The sequence below is a fragment of the Watersipora subatra genome, chromosome 5 (genome assembly GCF_963576615.1).
Source record: "Watersipora subatra chromosome 5, tzWatSuba1.1, whole genome shotgun sequence".
Taxonomy (NCBI): domain Eukaryota; kingdom Metazoa; phylum Bryozoa; class Gymnolaemata; order Cheilostomatida; family Watersiporidae; genus Watersipora; species Watersipora subatra.
Window position 1 is genome coordinate 49,583,049 of NC_088712.1, and position 18,563 is coordinate 49,601,611.

Sequence of the window (18,563 nt, forward strand, 5' to 3'; positions counted from 1 at the left end):
CAGGATTTCACGGCCAAAACAACTCAAACTGTATATTCAGAGTCATGGTTTGCACTATAGTTCTGATCAATAGCTTTGGTTGCTGTAGCATCTTTAGACAGGACTAGATGAATGCCCAGCTAATAAAAAGTCTCAGGACACAAAATTTATATTCGTTTAACAAATGTCACCTTTACTATTCTTACTTTTAAACTTCATATCATAAGAAAAGGGTTTTGTGTGCAGTTTAAATGAATTAAAAGAAAAGTAACTGTAAAGGTTCTAAGACTTTTCCAAGCTGTAACTTTTAATTTTCATATCATGACAGAAGTGTTTTGTTGAATTAAATTAGAAAGATAGGGAAACTGTAAATGTGTTTAAATGTAAATGCGAAAACATCAGCAAGTAATAGCTAAATATAGTCTGTTTTGCTACAATTACAATATAAAATTATTTGGTTTACATATATGTGACTAGCTGCATTACCCGTGTTTGGGAACAGATTTACGTAAAGCAATAGTTTTATTTAGAGTTGTCTTTCATACTGTAAAACAACTCCAAATATGCAATCTGCTGAAATTTTTGTGCTGATCTGACTGCATACACATATGCAGTTGTACATGTCAATAATGCTGGAAAGACCAATGGAAATATGCAATGGGTTTTACAGCTAGTCTACAATGCGCCAGTCTCGAACCAATCAAATCGGAATTGTCCTAAGTTTGTACACCGAACTGATAATGAAATTGACATTGCTAGGCAAACTGAAGTTCTTCAAACTGGCAGTATTGAAAAGTTTTACATATTTTAAGAAATTCTAGAAATTATTTTGCTATTGCACTGCTTAGCTATCACCAGCATTTAATGAATTGAGACTTCTACATGCTTGAAACACTAATCATGACTCACCAGTTCTTTGTCTATAGCCTGTGTTTTGACATGGTATATACAAACTTTGCAGCAGTAATATGGTCGTGTTGATAAAATTTATTATCATTACAATCTACTATATAAACTACATATATCGCCTCTCGCTTTTCCAATGTAAGGCAATACATCTGGAGCATTGTTGGACATTCGTCCCATAGAAAAATTCGGCCCTATACTGTGTTGCAGAACTGTAGTCAAGTGCGAAGTTTTCTGTCCATATGCGGCACCTGGTAGCAGCTGCTGTAGTTAGTGCATCTCGCTCTTGTCGCCGTTTCATCTGCTCAGAAAATGCAGCTCGCCGAGCAGCTGTTGTAGGTAGTGCATCATGTTCTTGTCGCCGCTGCATCTGCTCGGAGGTTTCTGCATGTCTGGCCAAAGTAGCGGCTGCTCTGAGCCGTTTGAGTCGCTGCTGGGTCAGTTCAGTAGTCACTGCATTTCTAGCGGCTGCAGCATCTATTCTGGCCTGCTATTGATGTACCTGTGATTGTTCAGCGGTTTCTGCTCTTCTAGCAGTAGCTATTATGTTTCGTTGTAGGCGTAGCTGTGTTTGCTCTGCAGTGTCTGCACTTCTAGCAGCTGCAGTAGCAGTTCCGCTTCGTTGTTGGCGTAGCTGTGTTTGCTCTGCAGTTTCTGCTCGTCTAGCTGCTGCTTTGCGAATTTGGTCTCTTTCTCTACGGGAATCAATCTGTACTTGCGTTTAGGCAGTAGGCTTTTTGGAAGGCATTGCACTGCTTCAAGCATTTCTAAAATTGAATGAGATGGTGTGCTTTTTTTGTAATATACACTGCTCGCATTCTTCTCACCGTCGCCTATCGCAACGCTCAAAGTGCCCGTGCAAGTTCTGTAGTAGCTGTAGTTCTGTAGTACTCGTAGCTGGAAAATAATTAAAAGTAACTCAGCTGTGGAAGGAAATGAACATGTTTACTATCACAAACAGGTGCAAATCCAACGTTTTTAACCCTTTCACCGAAGTAGACTCATTTATGCGTTTTCTATGGTCGACCGCCATAGACGCATATTTGCGACTTTCCCAGCAATTGCTAGCAACTGAATTTTATTATTCGTTGATAACATAACCAACGATCTTTAAGACTTTTGCAGTAGTGACAGTGTTGTCCAAAGATTTCTCTATAAGATTAGCCTAAAATTTAATTTTAAATTTTCGTTTGAGAATTTCCAACTTGAAAACGAAGATTTTTAGTGCGAGTTCATTAAATGCGTCCGAGTTAAAAAAACGAATAACCACTTGTGTTGATGAAATTATAGACGATTCAGATTTTTGTGATTACACAGATAAAGTATAGACACAACAATTTTCTTGTATAGCAGTGCTTGTTCACACGTTGGAAAAAGGAAATATATAACCAAAACAAACGTTCTAGATCGAGCTTGAAATTGAAAAAACAATGTATACATATTAAGCAATATCGGCAAAATGGCTGGCAGTAGGCCGATATCTACATTTGTACACGGACGCAAGTGAAAGGGTTATGTAGTGGAAGTGTGGCAATTTATAGACAATACAACATTGATTAAGCAATGCTTACCTCTTTTATGTAGAAATTTAGTAGGAGAGAACTGCGTTTTCCAGTGACCGCAAGAAACCAACGTTCGCGTGACCTTCTCGGTACACGTTGGCAGTAAAAATTAATCGCATGTAAATTACTATTCATTATTTTATTTAATGATTAGTACATATTTATAGCTGTATCTAGCCGCCGAACTCAGGACGGTGCTGTTTAACACTGCAGCAAATTTGCTGTTTCAAACGCACCAGTGTCGTTTGGCGCCGTAAAGAGGCGCGCGCTAACCGGAGATGACGTGTTTTTGTGTAAACCCGATGAATAGGTTATGTATAGAGGCGTGTACTAACTGGAGATTCCCATTAATGCGCACTAGATACCTAGTAGCAGGTAATAGTTTGAAAAGTACAGTACTCTAAAAAGCAGCCAGATAGATAGACAGACAACGATTGCCGTTTATATAGTAGATTATACTTTGCTTCAGTGCCGGCATCATAAGGCGAAAATATCGTGTGGACCTATAGAGTGGTATAGAAACTCATAGTAATTATCTACTGCAATCACCTTTTGGTAAAAATCATGATCAATAAAACGGTAGCGAAACAACATGTTAACCTTTGTAACTATAGTTACCTACAAAAACTTTAATGTATTTTGTAATTATGATCTGCAAGAAAATTCAACATTACAATGTACCATGCGCAGAGTCTTTACCTTCCTTACACATGTGTAACATAAACGTTGAATCTAACTCAAATGAATTTGGCTTACTAAACACATACTTTAAAAACGTTTTAGGATATACAGTATTGCCGTTTATATAGTAGATTTTGGTAAACTTCAAACTTTTAATTAAAATTCTATCACTTATTTGTTTGCGAATTTGTTTTTACTATAATGGATAACGCTGACTGAAAACTGAGCGGCAACTTAGCACATCAACACTTTTGTTATTTCGTTGTAATCAATAAAACAATCCCCAAATGTTAATTCTGAGAGAAATCATTGTTGATATTGTATAACGGAGAAAAATTTGCCGTAGTATGGAAATGTATCAATTAATACGTCATTTAGTGTTTGCCATCGATGGGAGGGTGTACGATATATTAGAAGAGCGATAGAATTGTAAGGACTGTGTAGCTCAGAGGTTAAATGCGTGGTTAGAAACTTGTGGTTGCAATCTCCATGAGTTCAAATCCAGCACATAGTGAGCTTCTCTTTCCAAGGTTCAATAGCTATAATTGGACAGGCAAACATTTGAACATACAAGGGGGTCATTTGAGCATAACATTGATGTCATGTGTCTGTCGATGTCTGGTGTCTGATGATGTTGACAAACACAGACGATGTTGATGAACACAGAAAGATGACTGACACAGACGACGTCTTCAGACGACACCATTGACAGAATAATTATTGGTTATTATATTTTGTTACAGATATTGACTATGAAGGGGAGCCACATTACGATTTAGAATACAACCCTGGAGGGCCTCTTACACTCACTTGTAAAGGGTTGACCGACTCTATTTCTAACCCTACCTACAAGTGGTCATGCAATACTTGTTCAGATGCAGATGTGTCTGATCAGTTGGTAATTTCTATGGACTCTCGTCAGAATGGTCAAACAGAACAGTTCAACTGTACTGCATCTATTGAATGTAAGTGTCTGCACAGTGGATCAAATGCTTTTTCAGTTTAAGTTATAACTTCCTGTAGTTGATTTGTTATTTGGAATGCAGAAAAAGTCTCTCTTCTAATCTCTTGTATGTGGTGTTGAACACAAGCTGTTGACACAGCTGCTGGAAATCTTTGAATCTTTATACTTTGTGTGAAAATAGCTTTTCACAATTCACCCTGGCATCACTACTTAGCATAAAAACTACGAAGCATTTTGTTTGAGGGTGTAAGATATACTCTTCCCACCATCAAAATGATGTACATATGAAGAGTATGTTGCTATCGTTACATGGTAATTATTCATCTGATACTTTTTAAAATATGGTTATTAATAGAGTCATGAATAATATAGTATCATTGTATGAGATTTGGTAAGATTGGTGCATTTTTTCTGAACAAATAAATTTTTAGACTACAAATTTGAGATAAAAGTTAAACATAGCAAACAATATTATATTTATAATACTAGCTCAAAGTTTTAGATTATCTGTCAGTGCTTGTAGATATGCTGAAACATTATTATTGTCTTGCTAAAGCCAGTTATATTAACAGTGAATATAGCATTCCACAATCTCCTGTGTACTTGATGTTAACAGATAGCTAGTCATCTGCAGCAAACTTCTTTTCTCATTTTTGATAGCAGTTTTCATACATGAACCAATCATGTCGTGGGTCCAATCGTACTGTTAGACTTATAAGTAGCTTTGGACCACTTTAAAATTTGACCAATATTTGTTAGACCTTGGTACCGTCGAGTTCAAGAAATAACATGGGAACGAATATAAATGCTTTCTAAAAGATTGTTATGTGAAGGACTAGAACTCATAACCTTCAACTTTTGATATCGACGAGCTACCAACAACACCAATCTGACTCCTTTGCAGTTTCGTAGGAAAATATTTAGTATAGTAAGAGTAGTGTTCTGTGGTGTTAAATATTCTCACATGAGGGAAGAGTTATAAGATCAGACTGCTTGTGCTCCGCTTGTTATCTATCAACTCCTGACTTATCATTAGTAAATATGTTATTTCAAGTTACTGACAATGAAGAGTTTGTGTTCTGAAAAAGAGAGAGTAATAAATATAGACTAGGAATCTCTCTTTTGCTGCACATCATCATCACTTATATGAGCTTTAATTGTTTGCTAAAAGTAATTATTAGCTATTAACCAAAATCCTGAGCAACTTCTGACTCACCATTAGTATATATGTAACTTAAAGTTACTGACAATGAAGAGTTTGTGCTCTGAAAAAGGAGTAATAAATATAGACTAGGAATCTCTCTTTTGCTGCACATCAACATTACTTATAGAAGCTTCAGTTGTTTGCTAAGTTATTTTTAATAAACTAAGATCATTACATATTTTAGTTTAGTGGTCTGTGTATTACTAGGTATGATTTTACTAATGGATGAGGAGTTTTAGAAGTATAAAATGTCACACTTTCTCTACCTGTATCTCAACTAATTAGCTTTTTTGGGCAACTGAAAATGGTTTGTAGATGAAAAATCTTTCAGGCTTCACACTTATTACATTATCCTGAACTGCTCGATCCATTAAGATCAGACATGTTCATCTTCAGTCAGTTGTAATTAAGATAAGACTAGCTGTGCATAATTTATATCTTCACAGTCTGAAAAGTGTCCAATTATGTATCTTTTTAATAGAAAGCGCCTGGTTGGAGAACATATGTTTAAAATCTGAAATACCCAACATGCAATGTAAAGGTCATACTTTCCAAAAATATATTAATTATATACTAAGGTACACTATGTTATATATATGATTATATTTGACTCGCCAATGACATGACCTTATTTAATATCAAAGTAGGTGATATGGTTAAGCAGCACCATTGAAAGTATCAGGTGAATTAATGTACATAAACGGTTCAACTAACAGATTATCTGATCAAAAAGCAACAATTCTTGAACAAAACTAACTGATCTAAAATGATAAGATTTGTAGCTAACTTCATAATTGTATACTAGAAAAGTATCAAACCTGGGCGTATTTGCAGCTTTCATTGGAATATTTTATTTTTGCATACAAAATGCCACTTTGAACTAATGTTCACATAAAAATAATGAAATGGGATTGATGCAATGATATAGTGTTGCTCTCAACAAACTCCTTGTAGTTGTGGATCCAGTCATCATCCCTTGCAATGTGACATGGACATTTGATGTAACCATACCACCACCGACAGAGCTAAACGTAACAAAATTGACTATTGGCTTGACTATTGGTGCCATTGTTGGAATAGTTATTGGAGGAGTGGTGCTGATAACAGCTGTAATCATCATCATATTCTGCTGCAGGAAGAGAAAAGGTAATGTCATAGTATGTCATTGTAGATACATATAGGGACATAATCATGGTGTACTAGAGAAGTATATGAGTGTAGACACATCTAAGCGCAGCAAAATTATTTGCTAGAGGAATATATGAATGTGCATACATCTAAGCGCAGCACCGTTATGTTGTAGAAGAGTGTGTCTCTGGATACATTTAGTCACAGCATCCTCATGTTTTGGAAGAGTGTGTGTATGTGTGTGTGCGTGCGTGCGTGTGTGTGTGTGAACTTGTAAATGCATGCAATTGGGGACTCACACCAGAATTTAACAGACAAATTGGGGACGTTCATAAATTGGGGACGTCCCCAATCTTTTAAATCCTTTTTGCTTATAAAAAACTAAAAAATATATAGTTTAATCCAACTCCCGACAAAATCTGAGCACTGTCCCCAATTGCCTGCATTTGTACGAGAACATCTGTGAGTGTGGGTGTGTGAAAAAATATGTAAGTCCCCATAAAGTTTGCTAAATTCTCACACACATTTGACCTGTTTCCATTTGTTAGTAAGCAAATATTTGCGGAGTTTTTTTCTCATAGAAACGTTTTACCTAACAATTGGGGACATTATATCTTATTGGGGAGCTAATTTCTATCTTGTAAAAACTCACAATATTTGCGAGTGTCTACAAGAATGAAATTACAAGAGATGAAAACTCACAATATTTGTGGGCGAAAAGTCACAATATTTGTGAGTTTTTATCTAAAATGTAGCTTCGGAAGCAAATTGAGCGTTTACACTATTTTTGAACTTATGTTTAGCTAAAGGCTATATTTGCTCTTCTGCATTACAAATGTATTTTGTAGTTTAGCATTTGGAAAGTTTTTTTTACAATATAGTGTATTTGGTCGGCAGTTATACACGCTCAGCAGACATTTGAAAGTGTGTCTTGTTTGCTTCCTTCAATAGTTCAGGCCTTTAATAATCCTTGAGAGCTCTTGTACTTTTTCAAATATTCTCACATATGCATCCTTCTTTACTTACTAGCTTTTTTTTAGTATGGTTGTAGTTTATACGCAATTAAAAAAAATTGTGCTTTATTATTCAAAAGATTTGTTTGAATTCATTACGTACATTTCTTACATAAGTTATGGCTGCATAAAATCTCAGGTTAATTTCACATAGTCTTAAGCATAAGATCTCTGTACATGTACTTTATTGACTTCAAATCTTGATCCATTGTATGTCTTTGCAAGAACTTTACTACATCATCCTACCTTGATATTTTTAGACTGAATAAAATATTAAAATAAAACATGTAGCCTCTAATGCTTTCTCTAACTCGTTTACATTTTTCCTATATCTATGAATAATAATGGTCAAAATTCTGATTTAAAATATATTTTAAAAGTTAACTTGAATGTCTGATAATTTTGGTTCAAAACATTTAAAACAAACATTATTAAACCAATTTCAAGTGTCTCTGCAAATTTGTAATCTGAGATCTGTATATTGTTAGAATTCAATCAAATCTTCTGTTTTTTCTTTCTCAGACCAATGGTCCATCATTGAACTTTTTTACTATGTAGTATTCTTTCAACAGCTCCACTAAAAAACTTTCGTTACTACTAAAAGATCAGAGTGAATTACAAAGATTGACAAGGTAGTATATCTTTAGAGAATGAAATAGCTGGATAGAAAATTCTGTCATACATTTATCGCTCCTCATTGAAAATACTTGTAGTTGTTTTAGAAAATATATATATTTCATCAAGTTTATATTGAGTAGGTTGACAATACCAATCTTTTTATCTAAAGCTTGATTGTAATTTAACTCCTATGTCCCTATGCTTGCTTTTCATGTATGGCTTGAAAACAATGGAATTATACAAGTTTCAAGTTTAATCAATTGCGGTTATCAATGTGTAAAACTAAGCAGCAGCGTCAACATTTAATGAATATATTTAATTCTTTTTGGCTTTTGGATTTTTGAAAAAGTGCTTGTCATCACCTCACTTGTTCTTTTTGCTTCTGTTTATAATAGTTAACTCATGCTGACGCAAGGTAAATATGTTGATGACTGGCATTGCTAGCAGTAAACGAGATACGGCAACAAAATTAATTCAGTAACGTAATTAAATTTGTTGTCTGTTTATGCCAATCGCTAATGGCCTAACGCTGAGTCATCCTTTGTACATCATACATGTGTAGAATTAATAGTTCCTAAAAGTAAATTAAAAAAGTGTCATAATATGTATATTTATTACTCAACAAAGATTTCATAGACAAATATAGAACTTTTGAACTGAGTTTGAAGTAGAAATGAAGTCATGCATAACTTTTAATAGCATAATTATGAAAGTGTGCACATGAGATTGCACATGAAGATGTCCACCGAGCACATGAAATTGGCAAAAAATTAAGTATACAAAAAAGCAAAGTGTTTTTGCATACTCGCAAACAATAAAAATATTTTTTGGGGTGTTAAATGGGTGTGAAATACTGAACGCAAATAATCGTCAACATGAATGATTTTTTTAATGTTTATTACTACTTGGTTCATGGGAATGCAACAGATTAAAAATTTTTTAATTTTATTGTAGGATTCATCATATATAATTTTAGCTGGATTTCAGTAGTGTATATATGTAAGAGCCTAATACGGTTCAATGAATGCATGAAACTTTGTTTGTTATATGAAACAAAGCCAAATGCGCTTAGCTAACGTCTCAGCAAATAAGCAATGCATACTGAAAATTTATATATAAATATCAGTGTCTTTTTGTCTTTTATTGTATGTTGATTTATAACAAGTATGCATTGTTTTAACATAACAATGCATAACTTACATGACTCTCGCATAAGCTTGATTGATATGATAAGCAAGAATATTGCAATCAGTAGAGAGCTGCAGTAGGACTGAAACAGGCACAGTATAAATTACACAAATATATAAACAGTACACAGAAATAAATGCAGTACGCAGAAATAAAAAAAAACAGCTTCATTTGAAACCGTCATTTTTATTGCCGTGCAAAATCGGGCAATCTGCTTGTTTTATATAAAGCAAGAGAGGCTGCTACCTATTTGTAAAAATTCACAACAATAAAAAATCTAAAGAAGTTAGACTAATATAAAAAAAAAACATTTTTCATAATTAAAACACAAAATGAAACCAAAACTTCTGTTGATCACCAAAAAATACCAAATAGTAGATCCCTGGTCAAAGATTTTCAAAATCACACTGGCAAAACTGCTAGCAATTTCTTGTTAACTGTCTTTTAAATTATTCTTGACAAAGTTATTACTTGCGCTGTTTTAATTAAAAAAGTTCACAGGTAAGCGTTTGTTTTTTTGCTATTTTTAATTTTGTTCAAAAAACTTTGCAATTATTTTTTATAGATTGTATTGTAACAAACTAATTTTAGATATCAATAGTGATAGGGCAATAATTTAATTATGGTGCTATTGTTATTGGGATTCCTAATTTGAAGTAAACAGTTTTATGAGAATTATTCTATAGCTGGCATTGACTACTTCTGTTGGAAAGCTTACTTACATTTTAATGTTTGGAAAACCGACTCATTTTACTTTTTGTTGGTCATAGTTGCTTGTTTTTTTAATAGTTACTTTAAAAAACTCTCACAGCATTGGTAAAATTTTCGTGCTATCTGAGATTTGTTTGAGCCAACGTGTTATCGCTTCTCAACCTTTGCCTGTCATACATTTAGCCTGTAGTGTTTTGCTTATGATTATGTAACATCGCAGAACCACAAGTTAAATATATAGAACAAAGAAACTTATTCAGTACTGCTGGTCATCTGTAATAACAAGATTATAACATTGGATGCTTTACACACCAAATCAAAGACAAATAAGATGTTTACTTCCATAAAATTTGTGCTCAATAGCATATACAATTTACAAATATTCAATGAGTTTATTATTTTCCATTTACTCCATTCTATAATATTCTATTGGCACAAGGCTTTATTGTTAATTAAAAACCAAGCAGATGCAGTGAGTGAGACAGGTTTTTAATAAAATAGTAGCTTGTAAATTTTACAGACACTGCAAATAATTTGTCAATAATTTACCTAGGCGCGAGATTTTGAACTTCATTTGCAATATCACCCAGTTAGCCTCAAACAGAACAAATTGTATTTGTTTTGTATTAATGATACTCATGCTCACGTTCATTTTAAATCACAATGTTTTTACTATGCCAATCTTTTTAAGAAAATGCGTACTTATTTGCCAATATAAATAGCTTTCAAAATGCATCAAATTACTGCTCAGGCGCCAAAGAGTAATTTTATTTGTTTTAAATGGAGAAAATAAAGTGAACCACCTGTAATAATCAAGCCGGATCATATTTTCAAAATATTACATCTGAATTGACGTTGCACACAAAGATCACTGTTATCATAAGCTATACAGACGTAGATCAATGTTGTCAAATATTTCACATGGAAACATCCTATTTGACATTCGCAAGAATTTTTTATAGATTGCATTGTAGCAAACTAATTTTAGATATCAATAGTGCAATAATTTACTTATTGTTCTATTGTTATTGTGATTGCTAATTTGAACTAATCAGTTTTATGAGAATTATTTTATAACTGGTCATTGACAACTTCGGTTGTAAATTTTATCTACAGTTTCAATGTTTAGAAAACCCATCTAATTGTACTTTGTGTTACTGATAGTCGTTCTTTTTTCCATAATTACTTTGAAAAAGTCTCACGGCATTAGTGAAATTTTGATGCTGTTTGCGATTTGTCTGACCCAACATGTTATCACTTTTCAATCTTTGCCTGTCATACCTTGAGCCTGTAGTGTCTTGCTTATGATTATGTAATATCGAAGAATCAGGAGTTAAATCTGGAGAACAAAGAAACTTATTCAGTACTGCTGGTCATATACAATAACAAGATTATAACATTTGATGCTTTATACACCAATCAAAGACAAATCAAATGTTTACTCTCATAAAGTTTGCTCTTGGTAGCATATACAATTTACAAATATTCGATGAATTTAGTATTTTCTGTCTACTTTGCTCTACAGTATTCTATTCTGTGCAAAGCTTTATGGTTAGCTAAAATGCAAGCAGACTCAGCAAGTGAGACATGTTGTAAATGCTATGGTGGCTTCAAAATCCCCAGATACAGCAAATAGTTTTTAAGAATCTACCCAGGTGCTAGGTTTTAAACTTTATTTGCAACATCACCTAGCTAGCCTCAAACAGGTAATATTACATTTGTTTTGGATTAATGATAGTCATGCTCACGTTCATTTCAGATCACATGATTTTCACTAAGCCCATTTTTTTAAGGAAATGCGTACATATTTGCCTATATAAACAGCTTTCGCAGTGCATAAAATCACTGCATAGTTTCCAAAGAGTTATCACATGCATCTTAAATAGAAAAAATAAAATGAACAAAAGCTAACAATCAAGACAAATCATATTTTTAAAATATTTCATCTAAATTGATGTTGTTCCCATAGACTACTATTATCATACGCTATACTGACATAGGGCAATATTGTCAAATGATTTATTTGATAACATTATGAAAAACAAAATGTAATATGGAACACAAATTAATTCTTTAATTGGACTATCGAATTTACAAAGAGTTGAACAGTTATATTTTAAAACAAATATGAAGGGTATTTCTTATGAAACCTTTTTCAATTTCTCAAGAGAAATTTAATATTTTGACAATTTATATGCAATTTAACCATGAGCAACTTATACCAGAAGAAAATTATGATAGACAATAGAATTATATCACCCCAACTATGGAAGGTTTGAAGTCATGTATTTACTGATTTGCTTTAGTTTTTAATTTAAATTGCAATTGGAAAAATCTTTTAAACCCAAAATGCATGATTCTCAAAGTTGATTGTTGGAATATCACACTCACAAAGTTTTTTTCTTTTGCATCACATTAGATAGTTCGGTTGATGTACCGGCTTGCACAGCAAGAACTCTAATAGTGAGTGATTATTGCAAAGTTGTTTTCTAGTGCCGTTGTTTTTCTAATAGTTTTGGTTTAATATCCGTCGTTTTGGTATACTTTCAGTGTTGGTAGAGAATCTCCTGAACCAAGTAAATATTATTACTTTTCACTTATTTTCTGCTAAACATTAAGCAGCAAGGGTCCAGGTAATCATGATGCAACATCAAACAGCAACAAGATCTATTAATAGAACAAAGGAAATTATGCAATACGGTTACTTGCAGGCAATAATAAGATTATATGGTTTGCGACTTTTACACAGTCTCTCATCCAGAGAAGAAATTTTTTCTTTTAAGATATGCTCTCCATAATATACTACACTGAAAAATATTTAATGGTTTTAATTACAATGCTAATTTTATATGAAGCAAGAGAGGCTGATAATTGCTTATAAAATTCACAATAATAAAAAGTCTGCAGGAATGATACCAATTTGCAAAAGATTCCTGATAATTTAGACACGAAGTTAAACAAAAACTTGTGTTGAGCACCAATAATTACCAACTGGTAGATCCCTTGTTGAAAATTCGCAAAAGCACACTTGCAAAATCGCCTGAAGATCCTTGTCAACTGTTTTTTATTACTGCTGACAAAGTTATTACTTTTGGTCTTTTACTCAAGGAAGGTCACGAGCCAAAATTCCTGTTTTGTCAATTTGTAATTTTGTTGGAAAAACTACACAAGTCTTTTTAGAAATTGCATTGTAACTAAATAATTTTAGATATCAATAGCAATAGTGCAATAACCTACTTATTGTTCTATTGTGATTGCTAATTTGAACTAAACATTTTTTTTAGAATTATTCTATAGCTGGCCATTGACTACCTTTGTTGGAAAGCTTACCTATAGTTTTAAAGATTGGAAAACTCATCTCACTTTACTTTGTGTAGCTCATACATGTATATAGCCACCCCTTTTTATTAATAATTGCTTTGAAAAAGTCTCACAGCATTGATAAACTTTCTGCGCTGTTTGAGAGTTTTCTGAGCCAACATGTTTATCACTGTTGAAACTTTGCCTGTCATACATTGAACATGTCTTGTTCTGCTTATGATTATGTAATATTGAAGAAGGATCAATTAAACTTAGGGAACAAAGAGACCTATTCAATACTGCAATCAGTAAAATTCAGCACTGCTCATGCACAATGACAAGATTATAACATTTTCTGCTTGTACACTAAATCAAAGACAAATAAGATCCTAAACTCTTATAAAGTTTGTGCTCAATAGCATATACACTTTACAAATATTAAATGAATTTATCATTTTCTGTCTACGCAGTTCTATAATATTCTATTCTGTGCGCGGCTTTATGGTTAGCTAAAAACCAAGCAGATTCAGTGAGTGAGACATGTTGTTAATGAAATGGTAGCTTGTAAATCTCACAGACACTGCAAATAATTTGTCGAAAATCTACCTAGGCACAAGATTTTAAACTTTATTTGCAACATCAGATAGTCATGCTCACTTTTATTTTATATCACATGGTTTCCACTATGCCCATTTTTTTAAAGACATGCGTACATATTTGCCAATCTAAACGGCTTTCACAATCCATCAACTTACTGCACAGTTGCCAAAGAGTTATGCCATGCGTTTTGAATCGAAAAAGTAAAGTGAACAACAGTTAACGGTAAAGATGAATCACCTTTTCAAAATATTTCATATTATTGGATGTTGCTCACATAGATGATTATTATCATAAACAATACTGACTTAGTAAAACATTGCCGAAGGTTTCACGTTGAAATGTAATACTTAAATTTTTATTAAATACCTAAAGAATTTGATAATTACTGTCTATTTTTATTTTTAAAAACTTCAATATGAATTAAAAGCCAAACAGGCATAGCAAGTGAAATGTGTTTGAAAGGTTGTATTCTGTTTCACAGATTCTGAAGATAATCTGGCAAATACCTACTTAGCGGACAACAAATCACCTTTAGTTGCAGTATTTTCTTTTAGCTGTACACAAATTATATTATATTTGTATTGCATTAGTGTTGTTGTCTTGTGTATGTGTGCCAATTATAGGCTCAATAGTTTCTATCATGCAAATATTTGAAAGAAAATAAATATATTTTAACACACCTAATAATTTTTGTACAAGAATGGGTAAAAATTCCAAACTAATAGGTTAAATGTCATACACACCCATGATAATAATTCCAAAACCGAAATGAGGATATATTATCACAATGCTATTTCTATTATTTGGTTAAACTAATGTTTGCAAAATTAATCGTTGAAATAACAAACACACCTCCGATTTCTCAATGTTCAATGATTTTTTATGGATGAAAGTATACTTAATTAATTCAATAATATTCTAAAAGTAATGGTTGTATATTAATTAACGGTTTTGATAATATTCGTAGTTATTGAAATAGCATTGAGAAATTTTATGACTGTATGTACAGTTATGATATTTGCTTTATGTTTTCAAACCAATGGCCATACAAGCAAATGTTCATGCACTGATATTTTTACCATCAATTTGGGAACATCTTATTACGAATGTTTTGAGATTGGTGGCGACTAATTGTGCTCTTATAATCATTGTGTAATGTTCCAAACTAATGGTTGTAATATAATAAGTATTTGTTGGGGTACTTATCTTTCCAAATTAGAGATATTTTATTCTTTGTCATCAAACGTAACAACAAACTGAAGGAAACTTTTTATAACATCCTTGATATGAATTAATACTATGTATGCACCAGTAAATTTTGACAATTATTTCAAACCATTGGTTAGAAGATCATGCAAACTCGTGGTTATATTTGAACCCTCAAATTAGCAACAAAATATCACAATGGCGTTGAGATGTTATATCACTCAAACTGCTTTTGTAATAATTGCTCAATATCCCCGAGCAAATGGTTAAAAAATCATACAAGCTTTGTGGAGATGATGAAGCGAGCATTAGGGACATTTTATTACAGATACTTTGAGCTGTTGTATGACTGTGAGCGGAGTTGCATATTGGCCAACTTCCCAGAATAGTTACATAATTATAAACACTGGTGATGGTATTTTAGCATCTATTTGGGGACATCTTGTCACAATAGCTATGATATGCTTGATCACTGCATGTAGATTGGTAATAATTGTTCAATGTTTCAAACTAATGGAAGCAATATCATTCACAGTTGCAATAATAGTTTTGCCACAAAATTGGTGAAATTTTCTCACACATTCGCTTTAAGATGGTTGACGAATAAGTGTGCACTTACAATTATAGATATATTTTTTCAAGCTAATGGTTCAAATATAACTAAAACTTGCTGTGATATTTGTGCCATTAAATTAGAGAGATTTCACCACAGCCCAGATGCTTTGAAATGATTAGTGACTGTAAGTGAACTTACAAAAATTTGTAAAGTCATATGCACATGTGATAATAGTTCAGTGATCAAATTGAGACATCTTGGCATGATGAATTTACATGGCTTAAAACTGCACATTATTTTATCATAATTGGTTAATGCGACCATACAAATGTTTAAAATAGCGTAAACATGTCTGAGATATTTGGCTGTCAAATAACGACCATCTTACAGCAACGGTTTTTAGATTGTTCATGACTGCGAGTTCACACATAATAATTGTTCTATGTCCCCAAATTAATGGTTAAAATATCATACACACCTGTGAGAATAATTTTACCATCAAATTGGGGACATATTGTTGCAATGGTGTTGAAATTGTCTATGACTGACTGTGTTCTTCTGTTCTAATTGGTCAATGTGCTCAGAAAACTTCTTAAAAAGCATATTCATTGGAGTTGATATTTTGGCATTAAATTTGGAACATCTTGCAGCAATGGTATTAAGAATGATCATGACTTTTATCTCAAATAAAATAATCAGTCAATGTTCCCAAATCAATGGTTAAAATATCATACACGCCTGTGAGAATAATTTTACCATCAAATTGGGGACATATTGTTGCAATGGTCTTGACATATTTTATGACTGACTGTGTTCTTTTGTTATAATTGATCAATGTGCTCAGGAAACTGCTTAATAAGCATAATTATTGGGATTGATATTTTGGCATTAAATTTGGAACATCGAGCAGCAATGGTATCAGAAATGATGATGACTGTGATCTCAAATAAAATAATCAGTCAATGTCTCCAAATTAATGGTTAAAATGTCATACACACCTGTGAGAACAATTTTACCATCAAATTGGGGACATATTGTTGCAATGGCGTTGACATTGTCTATGACTGACTGTGTTCTTCTGTTCTAATTAGTCAATGTGCTCAGAAAACTTCTTAAAAAGCATATTCATTGGAGTTGATATTTTGGCATTAAATTTGGAACATCTTGCAGCAATGGTATTAAGAATGATCCTGACTTTTATCTCAAATAAAATAATCAGTCAATGTCCCCAAATCAATGGTTAAAATATCATACACACATCTGAGAATAATTTTACCATCAAATTGGGGACATATTGTTGCAATGGGGTTGACATATTCTATGACTGACTGTGTTGTTTTGTTATAATTGGTCAATGTGCTCAGGAAACTTCTTAAGAAGCATATTCATTGGGGGTTCATATTTTGACATTAAATTTGGAACATCTTGCAGCAATGGTATTAGGAATAATCATGACTGTGATCTCAAATAAGATAATCAGTCAATGTCCCCAAATCAATGGTAAAAATGTCATACACACCTGTGAGAATAATTTTACCATCAAATTGGTGACATATTGTCGCAATGGTGTTGACATATTCTATGAATGACTGTGCTCTTTTGTTATAATTGGTCAATGTGCTCAGGAAACTGCTTAAGAAGTATATTCATTAGGGTTAATATTTTGGCATTAAATTTGGAAAATCTTGCAGCAATGGTATTAGGAATGATGATGACTGTGATATCAAATAAAATAATCAGTCAGTGTCCCCAAATCAATGGTAAAAATATCATACACACCTGTGATAAATTTTCTTCAACCAATATGGGGATATCTTTTCACGATAATATTTCTACTAATTTATTAAACTAATGGTTACAAACTTGCTGATTAAAATACCAAACATTCCCTTGCGTTCATATTGCCCTCTAAATAGTTGATGGTGAAAAGTACAGACTCCCTATTAGACTAGCATTGAGCGAATTTATGATATCGTGTGCACTTGTAATAGTTTGTCAATTGTACCGAAATAATGAATATACTTGTATACTAATACAAACACACTTTTCTTTTATGTTTACATCATACATCACAAAAATTGTATGACAACGTATTTGAGACTATTTTTGACAGTTTGCAGTTACAATAACTGGCCAATTACTTCAAAAAACATTGACTGTAGTATCATACATAATTTGGATGATGTACACGCCTTCAAATTGAACGAAGTTTATTTCAATAGTACCGAGATAGCTCAAATCAGTGTGTGCAGTGATAGTATTTATTTAACACTCCTAAGCTACTGGTTAAATTATTTTGCATACTTTTAGTCATATCTGCACTAAAAATTGAGTCAATCTTGTTATTAAACATTTGAATAGATTACAATTAAATGTATGGTTTTTGCAAAGATGGGCAACTCAATATATTTTTAAGAAAATGTAACAGAAGGCAAATTTTTGGTACGAATAACACGTTTTATTAAACATAAGGATATTTTTATAAGGTAAAAGTTATTGGGCTTACATTAGGCATATTGGAGATACCAATGCTTCATATGCAAAGCTTGATTCTAATATGTCTCCGCCTATGCTTGGCTTTTCATGCATGGCTTACAGACAAAGGAATTGCGCAAAAATTTAAATTAAAAGTGGTAATCATCGTGTGCAACCAAACCGAAAAGTACTACTAAAATTAACTATATCCAAATTTATTTGGCTTCCTGATTTTAAAAAAATTACTCACATTTGCTTGCCTGGTTATTTTTACTTTTGTTTAAAAAAGTTAACTCATGATCGCGCAATGTAACTTTTCTGATGGCTGCTCTTGGTAGTGATAAAATGAGATGTAGCAAAATACTTTATTGATTATAGTAATTAAATTTGTTGCCTATTCAGGGCTTAAGAGTTCTATGAAAACTATGTTAAAATGTTTACCTTGAACATACTCGCGTTAAATGTTGAAAAG

At 32.7% G+C, this 18,563-nt stretch overlaps 2 protein-coding genes across 2 annotated transcripts in view; both read left to right on the forward strand.

Moving 5' to 3' along the window:
* LOC137396818 (neural cell adhesion molecule 1-B-like) overlaps positions 1 to 18,563 on the forward strand; it is a 474,203-nt gene that overhangs the window by 99,717 nt on the left and 355,923 nt on the right. The gene's annotated exons all lie outside the window — the stretch shown is intronic.
* LOC137396667 (uncharacterized) overlaps positions 1 to 18,563 on the forward strand; it is a 28,966-nt gene that overhangs the window by 2,845 nt on the left and 7,558 nt on the right. The window contains exons 4-5 of the mRNA XM_068082983.1: positions 3,872 to 4,093; positions 6,251 to 6,442. Of these exons, the coding sequence (XP_067939084.1) occupies positions 3,872 to 4,093; positions 6,251 to 6,442 (414 nt within the window). The remainder of the gene's footprint in view (positions 1 to 3,871; positions 4,094 to 6,250; positions 6,443 to 18,563) is intronic.